We start from the raw sequence: 21,648 nt of genomic DNA, 5'->3' as shown, positions 1-21,648 counted from the left end.
ACATTATGTAATTGAGGAATTGTGTAATATTGTTGCTTTATTATTATTATTATTATTATTATTATTATTATATACAGTGAATATTAATTTTTACCCGATGAATTGAAGAGTTGCAGCAAGGGTGAATATCAGATCGATTATTCAAGAACAATGAAATCCCGCCTACTGGAGAAGTTCGGTGAAGATATCCTTATTATCGACACTTTCAAAGCAACGACGATCTGTTCCAAAAATACGGGATATAAAATACTCACTGACAACTGATACTGTACAATGCAATCCCCTGATCGCGAAAGAGAGATACTGCGTGTAGTCAGGGGCGGACCCTCAGGGGGCCCTGGGCTACTATTTGTAGGGGGCCCTCTACTTACTGTATTTCGGGTTATCGAAAAACATCTTCATTTCTATTTCTATTATTTCTTCAGAAAATTATTATTAAAATTACAGGTCTAAGGCAAACGCACTAAGTATAAATACAATGAAAAATATTGAAATACAGTACGGTTCAAATTTCAAAAAGCACAGATTACACAGAAACAGTGAAGCTCGATCTGTACACAGCGGCAGGCGAAAAACCACTGATCTATTTTTAGAACTAGACTTGTGAGAATCAGGGTGACTTTCGACACGTTACCCGGTGCCTTGGGGTGAGTAGAGTAAAATATTGCTTGCACGGTGACTACATGAAACTAGAATAATAGACTTTTCAAGTGTTTTAGAGGAATTTTTTGAAAGAAATTTCTCTTATGTGACGGTTTTGTCCGTCCGTCTGTACCTCGTGCATAAACGAGTTTGATATCTTTCTAAAAATTTTGGCGTTATCATATAATGTCATATAAGGCATTAAATTTATACTAAATGTGTTACGAAAAAAAATGGTGGATATATCGTAATTTTTGTATATTTGGTACTCCCAGTTTGTTAATCTACGAATTCATTGAGCCATAGACCCAAACTATCGATTGCCGAAAACAGAATTAGGAACTCTCAAGTTATGGTGTTAGCAATTTCGGAGTTATAGACAGAAAGCTCAATCAAATAGGCACGGAACATGTCATGGAGGATTAGTTAGAAGGAAAGTAGGGTCAAATTTCAGTAAATAAGTTCACATAAGTATGTAGTATTATCCATTCACAGAACTTTTTTAAGTGTTCCACGTCCTTCCTCTGTTACTATCTAATAAATTGCAACTATTAAAAGAAAATGTGAGAAATGTTTAATATTATGATCAGTTAATATCATGGTTTGTTTGGGTCGATGTTTAGCAGAACAGCTGATCAAAATCAATTTACGAATTTTATTAAGAAAATACCAAAATACTGTCCTGCTCGTTGAAGTAATTTTGTAAACGCAGACGTTCGTTGGAGAAAGGCAATTTTATTTTCAAAAAAGTAATATACCTATGTATACGGTGCGTTCGAGATTAGAGGCTCTATCTCTTTTATTTGGCGAGATACGAAAAATTTGTCAAATATAATTTTGTATGAGAAATTACGATCTATCCAATCGCGTACTCAACCTTCCGGCATCAGCATTAGTTCCAGTTTAACCGGGGCGGAGGTTGATGCAACTTTTGTTTTTCAATTGCAATGCCTATGTTTTTTTAGTGTTTGAAAATACCGCTCAATTTGCTGTATACATACAACGTAAAATATGCATATGGTTCATACACAAGAAAATGAAGAAATTCGTGCTTCAATATTTAGAAAACTAGAAATACCACACCGTGGAATATATCACTATCACACAGAAAAGTCCTACATCAACTTGTTCAATGTTTCGTTTTGAAAATTTACTTCTGCGCGATACAATCAACCCGTGTATAACTGATTCCACGCATCCTGACAGCACACGAATTCCGGTTAGACAGGAAGAGATACCAAAAGTTTTAATATATGATCGGATAGAATGTAATGTCACATATTATAAAATTATATTTGACAAATTTTTCGTATTCACCAAATAAAAGAGATACGAGGTGGCCCTCTTTTCTCAAACACTTCGATCTTGTTTTTCATCTTTGTACTTATGGACTTATTGTATTAAGTGATATGAATATGAGATGTGTCTTTACTGCTCTAGCGGCGCCGGCGTTTAGTTGTATCGTCCGCCTGGTGCTGTGGATCTACAGACTGCAGCTATTCTAGAGATTATGGGTTTACTGGATTCGAATTCAGCTCGAGGGGTTTCCTTAGACGAGGCGAATGCTGGAGCAGTAATTTTACCCCTCAGCATCCTATTCCTTCATCCCTAAATTTACCTATCCTTACATTCCCGTTCTCTGGCTGAGGAGGCTCTGGCCAAGCTCTGGTCGAAATCGCTAAATTCTTGGACCATATCGAAATTGAGAAAAGTTTTTTCGTAGGTATATCGAAACTTCTACATCCACCATTTTAGAACGTTCGGAACTACGGGTGGATGTTTGTTTTAATTTTTTGCAAATACTTATAGTCAAAACTGTCTTTCAACAAATAATTTGGTTGATGGGTTGCGGAATCCACTTGTAGACCTTGGACCTTTGACGCGCGACCTTGTTCGAACACAAAGAAAAATAAAAACATGAAATGTAATATGATAGCGACTAAAATCGTATAAAGTTAGCATAGGTCATGTTGCCGTTAGACATCGCCATGTTACAGGGAACTTGCGGTGGACAATTATCAATATCAACAACGGCTAGGCAATTCATTCCGCTTCACGTGCTAGTGGAATGTAAATAAACTTACGTTATCCGTCATTCCGTTTCTACTACGATGTAGTAGTATTATCGACCTTGACCTTGACATATAATAAAGAGCTACTCATCAAAATAAAGGTTGTTGTTTTTATTATGGTTTTTGTGTTTATAGAATGAATGTCGTAATTAATTTTTCTAAAATCCCTGACGTTTCTGAAGGTTACTCGTTTACTACCCAGTAGGTATTATATGCGGAATCCGGAATTACGGGTTTAGGGATATCGTAAATTTCGGAATAACAAACAAAATACCGTTCACTCAGGACAAGTGCGAATATAATCGACTATTGGCAAAAGTAAAGTTTAACAGTTATCTAAATGCTACGTAAACTTCCGGTTTAATTAACAGTATTTTTTATTCCTATAAAATAATCGATCCACTTTGCAAAGTAACTCCAGTAACCGTATGTATGTATTAATCGCTTTATTGGATAACAGCAGCAGTGATTATCAACATTCACGAAGCGTTCCTTGAAAAACTCACTGCTGCAGCAATAAGGAATTGGTATTCAAACAGAATTTTTTTAACCCTTGTCATTTATTTACTAGGGTATCCCCTGGCAATTTAAATACTAAACTAGGAATTAAATTAAATAAGAAAAAAAATGCAGAATAGCTACATTCAATAATCAAATACTAATACCAAATTAAATACAATATTCTGTCATCGAATTACAAAACTGTAAGGCTAAACTAAATTTGGTCGTTATATTATTGGGAATATTAATACAGATTACTGTATTACCGACGCCATGTTCGAATTTAAATTCTAGTAGATATTCGCCAAACTGACAAAGAAGTATGTCTGAATATGTTGTCTAAAAAGTTATAACTGATTTTTTTTAAATGGAACACTGTATATGTTTAGTTGGTTTGATGTCATTTGTTAACCTCTGCCCTGAAACCTATTCAGTTTTTGATTTTTTTGTTAATGTTGACATCTTTCGTGATTCAATATTTAGAAAATGTATTAATTCTAGCATGCTGTGTCAAAAAAACCTACAATAACTTGTTCAATGTTTCGTTTTAACATTTACTTTTCCACGATACGTCCTCCCTTTGTAATGCAACGCGCACCCTGCATCTTTACAGCACACGGCACGCCAGATTGCATAAATTTTCTAAATAGTGAATAATGAATTTCTCTATTTTTTGTATATCAACCATACGCATATTTTATGTTGTATTGATTACTCTTTTTAAATATCGTAAAAAATATACTTAGGTAAGTATTACATTTGAAAAGCAAAAGCGCATCGATTTTGCGGAAGTGATACCGGAAGTTTATAGTTTATAAAATCATATTTAACAAATTTTTCGTATCGCCAAATAAAAGAGATATTAAGCTTTTTGGCTGTTTGGTCGGGCGGTCGGTCGCGAATGTTTTTTAAGTATGAATATAACTCTCGAAGGAATCATTGTAGAATGCTCCGGTTTGAATCATTAGCTTTGTGTCACATCAATTGCAATTCTTAGCGCTAATAAAAGGTTTTATGGATTGTATTGTCTTTCCACCAGATGCAGCTTATATACAATGTGTTCAAAGTAAAATCTGCGGTATTGCTAAGTTTGTTATTATTTCATCTGCGAAGTTGATTAAATCAGGAAATATGAGGTGTTTTTTTCTCATGATTGCAATTATTGAATCAGAAAAAAATTGCGCTTTGGGTATTCAGTAAAGTGTTCTTTTTTGAATGAAATACCCTGCTATATCTTAGCAAAAAAATGAAATTGTGAATTAAAAAAATTAATACTTAGCCACCAGCAAATTGAAGTTAAAGCTTTGAATTATATTTTATATTCAAAGGTTAAAGGAAATACAAGCCATTACATTTTTTAAGTTTACTACAACAATTTTGTAAAACGCAGGTGACCGATACTTTAAACTTAAAGAAACAAAAGAACCTAATGTTGTAAAGTATAAAATAAGTACATGTTTATATACGGGACGTTCCATTTAAAAAATGTTTACTTTATTGAATATCGTCTAAAATACGCGTTCCTTATACCAATTTCATTAGTAAAGTACATCTAATTTAGCAACTTAATTTTTAATTCATATTATCGAGGAAGTAAAGAACCTCGTGAATAACCCTATATTCAAGTAACAATTTAAAATGGTTTTACATAGGTACGCGTTTATCAGTTTAACTTTAAAAAACGGTTATTTGTCTAGATATTTTCAACGTTTCTTATACAGTCTTAACAAACGTAGAATAAGCATATTTTTATTCGTATTGTAGAGCAAATATATAAGTAAACGAATATTCTAGCGCATGGTAAATTAAAAGCATATCATACCTCAACATGACAATAAATTAAATCGCATTTTAAACGTAAGGTCATTGATTATTATATAATCAATGGTAAGGTCTACAAAACAAGTATAAATTGTGAAGATAAAGCGCATTTTTTGAAACCGGATTAGCTGATACTAAATAAATGGTTGCGTTATAAGGGCCCAGTTCAGTTTTGCCTTTGTGGGTATACTTTTCCCAGACAAAGCGTTTTTGAGATATTCGCTATGGTTGCTGTGAAAAAAATTATAAAGAAGAAATCCAAATTTCACCACTTTTTGGGAGCGGCTCCCAAACGAAACACGTTGGGCCCTCTTTTTATTTGGAAAAAGTGCTTTGATCCCCTCTATCACCCAATTTTTTTTTACATGCGGATGCGGTATGTATAACACCTTGTATACCTAGGTATATTATTGTAGGTATAGGTATATTAAGTAATGATTAAGCTAATGGTTGGTCAAGTCGTAAATGACTGACTTGAAAATGGGACACCCTGTAGGCTGACAGTTGGCTCATTTGTGTTTATTTATTACATAATCGAAGCTATCAATTTAAAAATGAGTGGCGCGGCATGAAGAGCGTTGTTTATTTGTTCTATTTTTAGCAATACTACTCAAACACTTACAAGCAACAGTTTTTTGCCGCGTGATTCTTAAATCTTAGCAAATTATACAGCACTATAATGGTTCATTATTATTCAACAAACGTCCTTGTCTTTTTATTGTTTTCTTTAATCATCCACATCAGAGCGCGATTTACAATAATATTGAAGAAAAGAAAAGCCATCGCTAAAGGAAATGAACAGAAGCTAGGTATAGGTACGACAAATGACCTCTTAAATCGGTTCATTTAGAGCTCTTGTTATTTTGGTTTCAGCAACTTTCTCTCGCATAAAACTGATTTCACCGTTGAATATTTATATGATTTCACCCTCCCGTTAATAACGCTTGTTGTTCGCATTGTTGAGCTCGAATGTCATTATGGAAGTACAACTAATAATAATACCTACCTATTACCTAAATTAAAAACGGTGGAATCGTCGGTCGCTTCGATGTACTTCCGATTTTATTTCGAAATCCAAGAAAATGAAAAACTTGTGCATTTTATGTTGCGGTTCTCCGATAATTTTACTTTCCTAATAGATACCTTGAATACCTAGCCAGAATTCAACCTTCTTTTTGTCTAGATGGTGTAGAAAAAACTGTTGTGGGTGCATGGAAGTGGGGAATACCTATGCGTCTCCGCAAAGAATAAAAGCGGATTAATTAAAATAAGTGTAATCGAAGGGTGTCGGTTCAAATTCATTAAGGGTTCAGTTTTCGAATTGGTACTAAGCAGTAAGCACTTTCCTTTAACTGTAATCGTTTTTGTGCACGTGTCAAAGCCCTATAAATTGGCGTGTAAAGATGGCCGCGTTGTCGAATTACCATAGCAACGAGAAAGCAGAGACGCACGTGTTAACATTGGAAGGGGTAGAGTGGGTCGCGTGAGGGCGGAGTTTCGTGCGGGAAGCCATCATGAATTCGGTGTCGTCGCCGGCTTCTAGCGGCCTCTATTCCGCTGAAGCTTCGGTTTGCGTCCGTAATTATGTTAATTCCTCTGTTTACAAATAGATGTACTACCTGGATGTTGTCGTTTACGTTTAAAGGGGATATATCAATCCATTCCTTATCGCTTTTGTTATTTCAACCTTCAAGGAATCTCATTTTTCGAATGACGTAATTTAAAGCCTAGCGATTTACGTATGCCAAACTCAGACGAATTTTTTGTGTATTTTTGCACTGGTGGAATTATAATAACGTTTGGGAACGAAGCGATAAAAAGTGCTGCCATTACTCACGGTATAAAAACAATTTCTCATGTCCGAATAATAGCGTCGTCGCCGTTGCCAAGATACGAAAACGAACGCTTCTGCTTGTTTTTCTTGGCAAGGACCAACGGCGATCAAAATATTTTTAGTTTCGGTACTTCTCCATTTATTTTAGAGCGTGTCATACATAAATTTTTTATAGGCGATTGGCGTCTGCATGTCTCACGCGTTGAAGGTCATTTATGTATCCTGTGCAATTTAACACCGAAAATACGACACTTCAATGTAAACGATCTAATTATGCAATAAAAAACGGTTCCTTCTTTCATGCAAACCAGTTCTCAGAATAATAAATGAAATAATTACACGTTATGACTCAACGGTACCCAAAAGTGGAAATAATTGCTCGTAGGTTTACCGTCTAAATATAAATGCCATTACTTTGTAGATAAGTATTACTATCAATGTTTATTTATTGTCAGTTAAGTAGATGCTTCCGGCGTGTTTTCCAAAGTTCATCGACTAGTAGCTATAGTCACTGGAGTCGTTTGCATTAAAAGTATGACCTGTCACGAACACTAATCGAACTAATTATGTTTATGAAATGGCCTTCAACTTCCGGTTATGTTGATCGATCACGCAAATTTATTTATGTGAAATTCGAAATGTCAACATTTATGGTAATTATACCGAGTTGTAACCTTTTTCGTTTGTGTATATTTATGGTTGGGTACAAAGTGATTCATAAATCATAAATGACCTAACAAAAGAAAGTCAGTTGGCAGAAATTTGTTTTTCAACTGCCAAGGCAAAGTGATGGCAAATTATCTTAAAAAGGTGTCTTCAAGCGGGATTCAAGTGCTGCTAGTACACTGACCATTCATCAAACAACGGACTGGCACAAGCCTCTGAAACTGCACCTTTGTCCTTGACACTCAATTTTCAGTGTATTTCAGTGTATTATGTATAATAAAAAATAGATTGTGCACCTTTAAACGGGGGTGTCAAGAAAGATTTTGGTATCAACCAAATTTGGTACCCCGGAATTTTTTAACATGAAAATATCATCGAATCCAATACAAATGTTTTTGAAAATTGGGATCAAGAGACGCGACTGAAATTCATAGTTGGGCCTTTATAAAAATGGTCAAAAGTTCATTAAATTGAATGCACTTTTTCTGTATAGGAACAAAACTCGAAACATTGTTGCATATGATTTCTCAATCATCGGTAGGTATAGGGTCTGTTTCATTAAATAATGAATTAATTAATTGATTGATTAATTAATGTTTTTTCCTTAGAATACACTAGAGGTCTATAACTAGTTCATTTTTCCACAAAATTCATACACATTATACACTTTGTATCCATGTAATTATTATTCTTTTAAGGATTCTTCTAGAGCGGTAGTAGCCGGTCCGTGTGGTGCAGTTAGCTGAACTGTGGTGCTAAGGTTCCCTGGTTCGAATCCGGGTTCGGGCATGGATATTTGTAAATGTATAGTGGGTTGGGTTGGTTGGTAGAGCAGCCTTTGTTGAAACTCCGCCCACTAAAAAATAAAGGCAAAATAAAAAAATTAAAAAAAATAAATCTAGTTTTGGCGCCATCTATTAGTTATATAGTGACTTAAACTTGTGGAAAAGAATTAAAAAAGATTTCGTCTTTCCATACAATTTTTTGGAAAATAGAAACCTTCTGATAATACGAAACACAACAAAAAAGAATTATCTACTTTGGTGCAATCGTTCTGAAGTAATGCGCATGCATACATTTCGGGGTTTTCAAACTTTTTTGTAGAAAATAAAAAGAATGATCACAAATATTTTTCCTTCGCGTTCTTCTTACACTTATCGTGCCAGCTTTTCATGTAGCGAACCTCGACTGAAGATCAACGATTTATCTAAGAAAACATGTACACGGTGGAGAACATGATGTTGGTCAAATAAAACTATTCTACCGTCATTCAATTTAAACGAAAAAAGTGGAATCGAAAAATTAAAATTTTAGTATTGCATAAAATTCAATAAAGTCAACAATTTCACTCTTTTTGTAAAGATGCTATCAATATGGATAGGTACATAGGAAAAGTTAAAAAAAAAACTTGTTCATTTTCTTGGAAAGTTACGCTAAGGAAAGATAATAGACGTGTTAGAATTGTATTAGGTGTTTGGAAAAGTTTATTTAATTTTAAGATTGTCTGTCTTTACGATAAGAGTTGCGCTTATCGCTAAAGTTTAACTACTTTTGTAAACAGGTAAACAGGTGAATTTTGTTTATTTTAAAATTAGGAAATGGAATCGGAGATGAGACAGGAGGGGGAAAGGTGTTACATAGAAGAGGAAATGTTTAACGTGCACCGTGGCTTTTTGCCGTTCGCCTTTGGCCTTTCCTCCGCCACCGCCGGCTGTGTTTTGACCGTTAGGTAGAATCGGACCCAATGGCTCCAATAAGTGTGTTGGAGCCGTGCTTTTCGGATGTACTAAAGACAGTCAGTCTGTGTAATTATAAGTTTATTGAAGAACGTTTGGTAGTGAATTAAGGGATTTTAACTACATGTTAAATTTAATAGTCGAGTACAAGTGCAAAGTGTTGACCGTGCAGTATTTTTTCTGACCACTTGATCTTTTTTTGTTCTGATGTTGTTATGTCAAGTGTCTCGTCTACGTTTTCTTGTGTTAGGTTGAGCGGTGTGAAGTTTTGGTCTATTTTAATTATGGCTTGATGAATGGGTGTCTGTTTTCTGTAAAAGTATGTCCTTAGGTTCTGTATTAGCGTGTGGTGTAGTGCATGGCCTAATAAGAGTATATTAGGCCATGGTGTAGTGTCTCAATGTCAACGAGTCCCCTCCCACCTTCTTTTCTGCTGATCGTCTGCCTTTCTATAGATGAATTTGGATGAAGTTTTCTGTGTTGCGTCAATCTCGTTCTTGTTATTCGGTTCAGTTCCTTTAGGTCAGTGTTTGACCACTTAATGATGCCGAATGAGTAGGTAAGGAGTGGTATGGCGTAGGTGTTTATAGCCTTAGAAGTGTTTTTAGAGTTCAACCTGGATTTGAGGATGTTGTTTAATCTGTGCCGATAATTCTTTTTGAGCTGTGTTTTAAAATATGAATGATTTATACTTGTGTTTTGCTCAAACCCTAGGTATTTATACGTCTCATGTGGTTCCATGTTTCTTAGTATCTCATTATTAAGCGTTTCGGTTACATCGTATTGTTTGTGTTTTCCCTTTTCTACGTGAAGCATCTTACATTTATTTATACCGAATTGCATACCAGTGTCGTTTGTAAATCCTTCCGTGGTCTTTAAAAGCGCTTTCATTTGTGTGAGATTTTGTGCATACAGTTTAATGTCATCCATGTACAATAGATGATTAATAATATGTTGTATTTTGTTTTGGTGTTTAATTTTAAAACCAAGTAAAGCGTTGTCAACGTTGAGGCTGTTTGAAAGTGGGTTGAGACATAAGCAAAACCAGAGTGCACTGAGGGAATCACCCTGAAATATTCCCTACTGATTTTGATCGTGTTCGTTTGTATTTGTCCTTGTTCTGTTGTCAGGTGTAGCGTTGTTCTCCATGTTTTCATCGTTATTCGCAGAAAGTTTTGTATGACATGGTCTATTTTGTAGATTTCAAGAATTTTGAGTAACCAACTGTGCGGTATCGAGTCAAACGCTTTTTGGTAATCAATGTAGCATGTTATTATATTCCTTCTATGTGTTTCTGCATATTTCATAACTGTACTGTCTATTATTACCTGTTCTTTGCAACCCTGACTATTCTTCCTGCACCCCTTCTGTTCCTCTGTCAAAATGTTGTGATGTGATATGTGTTTGTCTATTTTGAGTGTAATAAGTGATGATATAATCTTGTATAATGTTGGTAGACAAGTGATTGGTCTATAGTTTGCCGGATCTAGGGTGTTCTCATTTTTTGGTATAATGTATGTTTTACCTTGTGTTAGAAAATTTGGTAGTGTATGCGGTTCCTGGATTATTTGGTTAATATGTTTCGTTAGTTGTTGGTGTAGTGATGTGAATTGTTTATACCAGTAGTTGTGTATATGATCGATTCCCGGAGCCTTATTATTATTATTATTATTATTATGGTCGGTGTTTCTTGTGAGAACTCAGGTCTAGCCTGGTTAACTAATCGCACGGATTAAAATCAAGTAACGATTAGTGTCTGTGTCTGTGTCTGTTATGTAGGGTCCTTAAAAAAAAATCACACACGTACATTGGAAATCTAGGGATAGTATGTAATTCATACTTACCAACATACCTATTGATGGGCACAATAGCCAACGCTATCAGGAAAGAGGAAAACAAAACAAAACAAAAAATCATTATAATAATTCCTGTAATTTTATTAAATAGAGTTTATTGTGTAAGTGTTTCTTTGGCTTTGCGTTTGGGTTGAATACGAGTGGGTTGTGATAACGTGGTGTGTTTATGTGAAGAAGGAGTTTTGTGTTTTTTAATTGTATTTATGGTGTTTCTTTGTTCCTGAGGTCCTATTTGTGAGGTTGTTTGGGTTTTTGGTGGAGATATTGCAGTATTTTGTGAGCCTGTGGTGCTGTTAAGGTTTTTGCGCTTCGGTTGTATACGAGTGGGTTGTGACAATGTGGTGTGTTTCTGTGAAGAAGGAGTTATGTGTTTTTTAAGTGTGCTAGGACGTGTAACTTTATTGGGTAGACCTGTCTTTTGTAGTGCAAGTTGCGTTACTTGTATTTGTGGTGTTTCTTTGTTCTTGAGGTTGTATTTGTGTGGTTGCTTGGGTTTTTGGTGGAGATATTGCAGTATTTTGTGAGCTAGTAGTGCTGTCACGGTTTTTGCGTTTGGGTTGTATACGAGTGGGTTGTTTCTGAGAAGAAGGAGTATTGCGTTTTTTAACTGTGCTAGGACGTGTAACTTTATTGGGTGGACCTGTCTTTGTAGTGCAAGTTGCGTTTCTTGTATTTATGGTGTTTCTTTGTTCTAGAGGTTGTGTTTGTGTTGTTGCTCGCATTATTGGTGGAGACATTACGGTATTTTGTGAGCCTCTAGTGCTGTTAAGGTTGCTGCGTTTGCGTTGAGTACGAGTGGGTTGTGATAACGAGGTGTGTTTCTGAGAGGAAAGAGTATTGTGTTTTTTAGCTGTGCTAGGCCGTGTAACTTTATTGGGTGAGGGCGTCTTTGTAGTGCATGTTGCGTTACTTGTATTTATTGCGTTTGTTTGTTCAGGAAGTTGTGTTTGTGTGGTTGGTTGAGTTAAGGGTGGAGATATTACAGTATGTCGTGTGTCATGTTGTGAGTCTAAAGTGCTGTTTAGGCTTTTGCGTTTGGGTTGAATACTAATGGGTGTGATAATGTGGTTTGCTTCAGAGGTGAATCTCTGATTGTAGTATATGTTGTATCATTTGTTGTACTTGTTTGTTCGGTAAGTTGTATTTGTGTGTTTGTTTGGGTTAGAGGTGGAGATATTACAGTATGTTGTGTACCGTGTTGTGAGGGAGTGCTGTTGTTTACATGTATACGTTGTGGATCATTTGTGTATGTAGTATCTTGTGTTATGTTTAGAAATTTACGAACAATATGGCATGTGTTGATAATGACTGCTTTTTGTAAATGTTTGTATGTGTTTTTGTCCAAACCTAATAGTTGTAAATTGTGGTGTATTGTCTTTGGTATAACTCCGGTAGCACTAAGAATAATGGGAACTATAACAGTAGATTTCATTCTCCATTGCGTCTTAAGCTCGATAGCTATATCGGTGTATTTACAGTGTTTTTCTGCATGTGTTTTAGTTAAGTTGTTAGTGTTGGGTATGGCAATGTCTATAATACAAATGGATTTTTGTGTTTTATCTATAAGTGTAATATCTGGTCTATTATTGTGGATAGTTTTGTCTGTGAGTAGTGTCCTGTCCCAATATAATTTGTGTGTGTTGTTTTCAAGTATGATCTGTGGCGTGTATTTATAGTATGGTGTCTTATCTGTTATGAGATTGTGTTTAAGTGCTAATTTTTGATGTATGATTTTAGCTACCTGATCGTGTCGATGTTTGTATTCAGTTTGTGCAAGTCGTGTGCATGCCGATATTATATGTTGGATTGTTTCTGATGTTTGTGAACAGAGTCGACAAGAATCGTTTGTCACTGTTTTGTCTTTATGTATGTGTTTTTTTATAGTTGCGTGTATTAATGACCTGGTCTTGTATTGCTAACATGAAACCCTCAGTCTCCGGGAAGATATCACATTCAGACAACCAAGTGTGCGTTGCTATAGAATCAACACAATCCTGACTAACCTCTTGCGGAAATCGTCCATGTAACGGCTTTTGGTTCCATGTCTGTATGTTATTTGTGATGTATGTAAGTTTGGATGGAGGTGGGAGTATATTAGTTTCGTGTAGGTTAAGTGGTGTGTAAGATTTGTCTGCATATGTTACTGTTTTGTGTAGGACTGAAGTATCTGTTTTGTTATAAAAGTATTGTCGCAAATTGTGTATTTGTGTTTGGTGCAATATTTTTATATCTGTAAGTCCTCTACCTCCTTCCGAACGAGGAAGGTAAAGTCGTATAGTAGAGGAGTGAGGGTGATGTATATGGTGTTTTGTTAATAGTGTACGTGTGTTTCTCTGTATTTGTTCTAAATCTGTATTTGTCCAACGTATAATCCCAAAAGAGTATGTAAGCACTGGTGTGGCGTAAGTGTTAATGGCCTTGATTGTATTTCTACCGTGTAATTTTGTTTTAAGTATACTGCGTACTCTTTGTAGGTATTGTGTGATAAGTGTTTGTTTTATACTCGTATGTTTAATGTGTGTGTTTTGCTGAAAACCAAGATACTTTTATAAGTTTCATTCTCGTCCATGGAATTTATTAAATTACCCTGTTCTAGCTCATAATCTAAAAGTTGTCTTTTTCCAGCTGTGATGTGTTGTGTTTTACATTTATCGATTCCAAAGTCCATTTGTATGTCACGTGAGAATGTTTCGGTAATGTGTAGAAGGTGATTAAGTTTTATGCTTGTGGAAGAGTATAATTTAAGATCGTCCATGTAAAACAGGTGTGTAATGTTGTGATGTATTTCGTGGTTGTGTTTAATATTGTACCCAAAGTTAGTAGTGTTTAACAAATATGAAAGTGGATTAAGAGCAAGACAAAACCAGAGCGGACTTAAAGAATCGCCTTGAAAAATTCCTCTTTTAATTTGTATTGGGTCAGTAATAAGTTTTGTGTCGTTTAGTGTAAGTGTTAACGTAGTGTTCCAACATGACATTATGTAATTGAGGAATTGTGTAATATTGTTGCTGACTTTGTATATTGAGAGTACTTGTTGTAACCAAGAGTGTGGTACTGAATCGAATGCTTTTTTGTAATCAATGTATGCAGTGTGTATGTTTCGTTTGTTATGTCTGGATTGTTCAAGTATAACAGAGTCTATAATGAGTTGCTCTTTACAGCCCCTGGAATACTTGGTACACCCTTTTTGTTCTTCGTATAAAATGTTGTTATCAGTACAGTGTTGGTATATTTTGTTTGTAATGCATGATGTAAGGATTTTGTATATTGTAGGAAGGCATGTAATTGGTCTATATTTAGATGGGTCTTGTGTATTGTTGTCTTTTGGGAGCATGTAAGTGATACCTTGTGTAAAGAATGCAGGAGTGCGATCTGGTGAATTAAGAAGTTCAGTAAATTGTTGTGCAAGGTAAAATATTTCCACCAAAAGTTGTGAATGTTATCAATGCCTGGACTTTTCCAGTTATGTAAGTGATTAATAGTTTGAATGATGTCTGTTGTAGTGATGTTTGTGTTATTCATAGGGGTAATGTATTCAGTACGTGTGGTTTCTGTGGTAATCCACGGGGCTTGTGGATTGTGTTTAATGTCTTTGGTCCATAAGTCAGACCAGTATTGCTGGAGTGAGTGTAGAGATGGTGGTATTAGTTTTTCATTAGTGCTGTTTTGTGTTAGTGATCTGTAAAATAGTTTTTCGTTATGTTTAAATTGTGTGTTATGGCGCTTTCTATCTGCAGTTTCCCTATAGCGTTTTAGACGGTTTGTGTATATTGATAGTTTTTGTGTCAGTGTATCTCTATGTTCGTTATAGTTTGTATTTTGTTCTCGTGTGGTGTGATTGTTTAGTTTTGTAGTTATGTGTTGTACTTGTCGTGTTAGTTTTGAAGAACGAGTTCCTTGTATGTATTGTGTAATCCGACCTAAGTCACGTCTGATGTCATCGATGCGATTTATCAGGCGTTTTTCCCAGGCCGGGGGTGAGCGTTTTTTTGTTGTGTGCTGTTGTTTGTTTATTGCTATTCTTGCACCGTTGCATCTAGAAACTGCAACCGCACCGCAATACACAACAAAGTGTAGTTGATGTAAGCTTGTGTTATCGTTAATGTAATTTGGTAAAATGTGGTCATTTAATGTTTGTGAAAGTGTGCGTAATTTTGTAGTGTGACTTTGTTTAGGTATTCGTGGTCTTTGTGTTGGGTCAGTGTTTGAGAATTCTAATAATGCATTGTCGAATTCTTTTTGAAGGGATGTGAGTGTTTGGTTCGTGTGATTATTTGTATCTATCGATGGCTGCAGTGTCGCAAATGTCTGTCTTTCAGAGTTGTTTAGAACGGATGTATTATCTTGTACGGTGAGTGTGTTGTTTGTGTTGAGTAGTGCTTCAATTTCGTGCCTGATTTGTTCCTGTGTGTCTAATGTAAGGAGTGTATTTTTAATAATAACTCTACGTTGGTCTGCAATGCGTTGTTCTGTTAAGTGTGCTAAATGTGGGTATTGTGTAATGAACGCGTGATATAGTTTACCTCTGTATGCTGTCCTGTCCGTTTCCATCTTCGTGATCTCCAGATACGTACCGAAAATGAAGCGATTCATCCCTTCGTCCCATTTCATACGTCTTTTGGAGGTTTCCTTTGCGCTGGTCCCATCCACAAGCGGTTGAGAAGCAGGCACAAAGGTTTCTTCTTGGTGGTCCTCTTCAAGTGGTCGTTGTCGTCTTCGTGGTCTTCTTTCGGCTGTAAAGGTTTCGGGTATCCCGACGAGCGGCCGCCTGATCACCAACTCGTCACTATCGGCTCGCATGCTGCAACGCCCAGCGATAGCTCCAGACGTGCCCTGACGCTCCTCAGGTAGCGGCATTTTTCCGAGGCTTTGTTTAAACTCCATTTTCATGAGAATATGGGGTGACTAGGAACACGTGAAGGCGTCACTCTTCAAGATATTCGCGTAAGCAAATATCCACCTGCGTGTTGTGTAGGTATATGTAGGAGAGTCGGGAACATGGGCGTGGGAGTTGGAAAGTAAAGTGGGTAGGTAAGTACTAAAGGTGGTTGGATTTGCCACCTTTAGTGCCCATTGATCGCCTTTTACGATCTCTAGGGCGAGAGTGGGCCTATTCTATCCCCGAACCCACAGGGGTTATTATTATTATTATTATTATTATTATATTGTACTTTGGCAAGTTGGAACTTCTATTCTATTCTCCATGGGTTGGAGAAGTGGGTACTGCCTACAGGTTGGGGTACGTGACTGGTGTACGAAACTTTATGGGGTCACGGTGCAGGGTTCCATCGGACTTCTGCTCTGAGTTGGCTTCGACATTGGGGGTAACGCTGTTACTATTGCCGTAACGGGCGATGGTCGCATAAGTTGCGGATTCTGCCGTTGAGCGTCGTAGCTATGGTAACCTCAAGTGAGCTTCTGTTCAGCCAGCAGTGGTATCGCAATATACAGGAAGTGACATTCCTACGTTATACGTACCAGTAGTTAGGTGGGGAGGAGACTTCCTCGTTATGAGAGGTGAGGTCGAATAAATTCTGCTGGCGGATGGCGCCCTTTTTAACAAGGTTTTTGATCTTGGGTGGGGGGAGCGTAAACGTCAACTGTGCACGCGGCGGCGCTGTTGCTCTGTTCACTGCATTCTTACCGACCAGTCGTAGTTTGTACGTTGCTCAACATGTGGCGTTACTGTATAGTAGTTACAGTCTCATTTTTTGTCTTTTGTAAGTCTATTATTCAGACAGTGTAGTGCGGTTTTGTCTGTTGGACCTCTGGACAGGTGCCACGTCTTGCGCGCTTTTGCCTTTTCTCCTACTAGCTCCCTAACCTCAAGGACACAGTAATTAATTTGTGCCAAGCCAATATATTGAGGTCCGCGAAATCAGCACGGTCATTAAAAGTACTCACGACGGTACATGATCACATCGTTAGTGCTTTGTTAGTGCCTCTTAGTGCTTTATAACATCCATCGGCACGACCGGCCGTTTCCGAGAAAACGACCCCCTCTTGTGCAATGCTGACTTGCTACCTTCATTGAAATCACTAATGACCGGACAAGTGCTAATCGTTATTGCCTCTTAGTGCTTTATAACTTGTATCAGCACGACCGGCCCTTTCTGAGAAAGCGACCCCTTCTTTTGCGGTGCTGACTTCCTACCTTTGTTGGAAACACTAACGACCGAACAAGTTCTTATCGTTAGTTCTTCGTTAGTGCTTCTTAGTGCTTTATAACTTGCATCAGCAGGACCGCATGTTTCCGATAAAACGACCCCCTCTTGTGCAGTGCTGACTTCCTACCCTCGTTGAAAGCACTAACGGTGCGACACGTACTAATACGGACTAACGGTCCGCCGTGCCAATGGAAGTTATAAAGCACTAAGAGGCACTAACGAAGCACTAACGAGGTGATCATGTACCGTCATTAGTGCTCTTAATGACCGTGCTAACTTCACGGACCTGATATATATTGGGCGGTGCATTTTCTCATGATGTTTTCTCTGGATGACTTCTCTGAAGATGTCAATCTCTTTTCTTCTGCCTAGTTGTTACGGGCACTGCTAGGTCTGACTCTAAATCCTACCAGTGGTGTAGCTGCCCTAAGTATACACTTCTAGCGACGGCAAGAATGACAGGAGAGTGGTTGTAGGTATTAATTCGCCACATTCGCGACAAAAAATCGAGTCTCCCGGCTAGTAGGTCTATTTCGTATAGTTTCCCAGGTTATGTCTTAGTGGACAGTGTATGCTACAATACGAGAGAATTGTCTCTGAGGTTATGCAGAGATCTATTGCAGTCCGTTCGCATTTGACGTGGATGTTCTAATCCCTGAGGTTGCTCACACTCTTTTTGGACATTAGCATTGATTCATTTTCTTTGACGGCGCATTTTTATTATTATGAGACTGTTGGGGAAACCAAGAAGAACCAGTCCATTTGTAACCGCGTTCGGTGCGTCGTGGAGAATGACGTGGAGGGTGTTGTACTATAATCCCTGTACCGCCATGGTGGCCATCCTGTAGAGGAGGCCGATTTTTATCTAGGAGTGAATGACGTTTTTGGCCTCAGAATGCGTATTTGCGAGATGGGTTTCCGAGAGGATTAAAATTTGGATTTTGTGGTGTTTGAGGGGTTACTGAATTAAAACTGCATTGCAACAATGCACCACTCACAGGATAAAATCCACCCTTACTCTACAGACCCTAATTTAATTAATTAACCAACGTTGAGAGTTCCCCAGAAATTAGTAGCATTCGAACTTTAATTACTAAATGTGACAGTTTTCCCTCTCGGCTTGCAAATTTCGTTTACGTACACCCATGAATCCCAACCTGTGCCATTGCCGATCCGTTTGAGTTAGTACAATCAGACTAAAAGCGCGATTTCTTCTTTACAGATGCGCCGGATTGAACGACTCGGATATAGAATACGGCGCCTGTCCCGACCCTTGCAAAAACAACCCATGCAGCGTTGGCCAAAAATGCGTACCGGACACTCAGGTCTGCCTGTCCTTGAATCAGAAACCCTGCCTGCAATACCAGTGCAGTAAGTATCACTTTGTGCGCAACCGAAACGGGCTAATTCACCAATTTACAGTCAACGGAACCATAAACTGCGGCGATTTGCCGACGGAACCCGTCTGCGACGTCGACAACCGAGAGTATCAAAACGCCTGCTTCTTGGCGCATCACAATTCCAAATTTGCGTACGGAGGACCGTGCCTTACCAATTGTAAATTCGCGGGAAAAGTGTGCGGAATTAATGGCAAAACGTACACATCGGAATGTGCAGCATGGGCCGACTACGTGAGCGTGGATTATATCGGTCCGTGTGTGACAGTCGGGTTGATCACGAACGGTAATGTCAAGCAGTGTACGACTGTGAAGTGCGGACCGTTGTCTGATCCCAAATGCATAGGGGTGGCGCCGCCCGGGGCCTGCTGCCCGGTATGTGGCGGCGCCATAAGGCTGCTATACTCATCGCGCCAAATCACTCGCGCGCTTTACGCGTTCCAAAACAAGTCTACGTCGCCAATTTCCCTAAAGGGGGTCTTGAGAGCGTTACAAAGGCACATACAGGTGGCGCAGTGCACGCTACGTGGATTTCTAAGCGTCGAAGCGGACATCTTTGTCATAGTACAGTCGACTGAGAAATATCCCTCTCAGCTGCAGTTGGAGGCGTGCGTGAGGGAGGCGGAAAAGTTGGCCAGCTTAGTCAACAAGCAAAGTCCGAGGATAGTCAGCGAGTTGAGTTTAAGCTGTTTGACGACGGCTATGACCGTTCACTCGTATTCGTCCGTAAATTCGTTCAAGCAGTACAACGCGGCGAAAGGCGCGCATTTATTCACGCAATTTGCTTACCTGTTAAATATATTTATTATTTATTTCTTGGTGTCATGATAATTACAGATTTGTTATCATTGGGCAAATGAGCCAGTTTTATCGTTGAGAAGACAAACTTGATCTGTGATATAATTCTGTACATTTTGATATTGTTTTATTGTAGTTTATAAATATAGTTTTAAGAAACTTGTTACCAAAGAAATAGTATTCAAGCAAAATTTGTTGCAACGTTAAGCATGTGCCTTAATAGTTGTAGATATTAAAGATGTGTTCAGTGAGTAGGATTTACGTTCTTACATTATGTACATTTAAGACTTCCGTTAACGTGCCAAAATATATCGACTGGCTGGTTTCAAAATTGATTAAATGCTATAACTAGTCGAATTTATTGTTTTGTACAGAAATGATAAATATATGTATATGCCATAATATGTATCCATTGTTTTTTCTTCTTCATTTAACCCTCAGCGCTGTTAACAAACGTAAAGTACGCAGACGATTTAGCTATCACTATATCTGAGGGAACCATGGCAACAGTGTCAGAAAGAATGAAAAATGCTCTAAAAAGTCTAAATATCACCCAAAAATGGTGCGAAAGCATAGCCCTCTAAAACTGTAGCAGTAGGTACAATTTAGCGGACGTAGGAAGATTAAAGCACCAATGCTGGACGGTCTTCCCAAAGAAAAAATAGGAGAAAGATTTCTTTCCTTCAGCTTTACTTAAGTGAAAGTGCGATTTGGTTGATATAATAGCGTAGTTTCTGCAGAGTTCAAAGTTCCTCAACTTATGCGTGGTTTGACATACATATTGCACTATGTAGTATAATATTTTAGTTCTTGCAAATATAACTTTTGTATTATTAGTTTGCGCGATTGTAAAACGAAATCAATTTGCTGTCGCTCAAGTTTACTATAGACAATCACGCTAGTACGAAACAATGTGAAAAGTTCCACCCTTTATATACAACTTGCGACGATACATACATTTTTGAGAGTTGGCAACCATGCAATTTCTAGGTGGGAAGAACCTGCCTGCGCCATATAGAAAAGTACGAACGGGGGTTACGTTTGGCATCTTGTCTTGAATGGCGGTGGTGAACGCGTCGCTCCATAACTGTTGTTATTTTGTGTTTTCTTAATGCAGGTAGTAATCTTTGCATTTCTTTATTAATTATTTGTGTTTTGTATGCCACATTTTATATTTTGTGTGTGTTTAAATCTTTGTTTTTGAAATTTACTTGTTTAACCGCAATGCATAATCACATATGCGATACCGTTATGCTATTGTTTGTAATTGTTTACGTTTTTGGTGTTGTGATATTTGCAGGGGTTTGGTTTAATTAAGATCACGAAACTTCATTTTTATTTTATTAGGAATTGAATAAATTCCATAGACAGTAATTAATGGTACATGCTTACTCGTTTTCCATTACAAATCTACTGTTAGTAATATTAACCTATTAGTGACACACCGAAAGTGGAATAATGCTTACTGCTATAATAAGCGTTTTCGCAAGAAAGTTAATGCAATTAAATTTAAATCAGTTCAATGCAATGATTATGAATCAACAATTATTTGAACTCAAAGTTTTGAAACCTCATGCACGTGTATCCTAATTTCGGCAATCACTAATTATTACATTACAGTGTAATGCTTGCTTAATATATGTTTATTGATGTTGATTACTTGGTCTTGTCCCGGAAGCAACATTCATATAAGTTTTGATCATTTTATTTTAATATGTGGAAATTACCCATTCGTTTGATGTATGTACGGACTTGTTGTTTGTCACTAACCATTTTTCTCCGTGAATGAAGCAGTCACGGGGGTGAAAAAACTGTAGTCAAAATTGGGTTTCCGTGATTGTCTTCGACTTTCAACTGTAGGCTCGAAACCCCGAATGAGGGTCGACGCTATCTTGCGGTGGAGAGATTATGCTAATCTAAACTCTTCAGTTTAGAATCTATGTGCGAGAAATGAGTTACGATTCGTAATTTCCACATATCTTGTTTTTAGTTAAATTTTCCTACAAGTTCATGTAATTTTCCATCTTGCTTTTAACAAAAGGACTTTATTGCACCAAAGATGAGTCACATCCTGTGTATTTCACCCTTTCTTAGAATCTTGGTACCTGCTTACCTGACCTATAACTGTAGGGGGGAGACAGAAAAAACAAAGGAAGTG

At 37.4% G+C, this 21,648-nt stretch overlaps 1 protein-coding gene across 1 annotated transcript; it reads left to right on the top strand.

Moving 5' to 3' along the window:
• Positions 1–9,134: 9,134 nt before the first annotated feature.
• On the top strand, positions 9,135–19,892 carry LOC116162261 (reversion-inducing cysteine-rich protein with Kazal motifs-like). The gene is made up of 3 exons (XM_031475846.1): positions 9,135–9,265; positions 18,482–18,666; positions 18,718–19,892. The coding sequence occupies exons 1-3, from the start codon at positions 9,135–9,137 to the stop codon at positions 19,518–19,520; spliced, it is 1,119 nt and encodes a 372-aa protein (XP_031331706.1). The 3' UTR covers positions 19,521–19,892.
• The last annotated feature ends 1,756 nt before the right edge of the window (positions 19,893–21,648 follow it).

The sequence above is a fragment of the Photinus pyralis genome, unplaced genomic scaffold, assembly GCF_008802855.1.
Source record: "Photinus pyralis isolate 1611_PpyrPB1 unplaced genomic scaffold, Ppyr1.3 Ppyr1.4_LG1, whole genome shotgun sequence".
In the NCBI taxonomy this organism is placed as follows: domain Eukaryota; kingdom Metazoa; phylum Arthropoda; class Insecta; order Coleoptera; family Lampyridae; genus Photinus; species Photinus pyralis.
The sequence above is the reverse complement of the archived record's forward strand: the minus strand, read 5'-3'. Positions and strand labels throughout refer to the sequence as shown.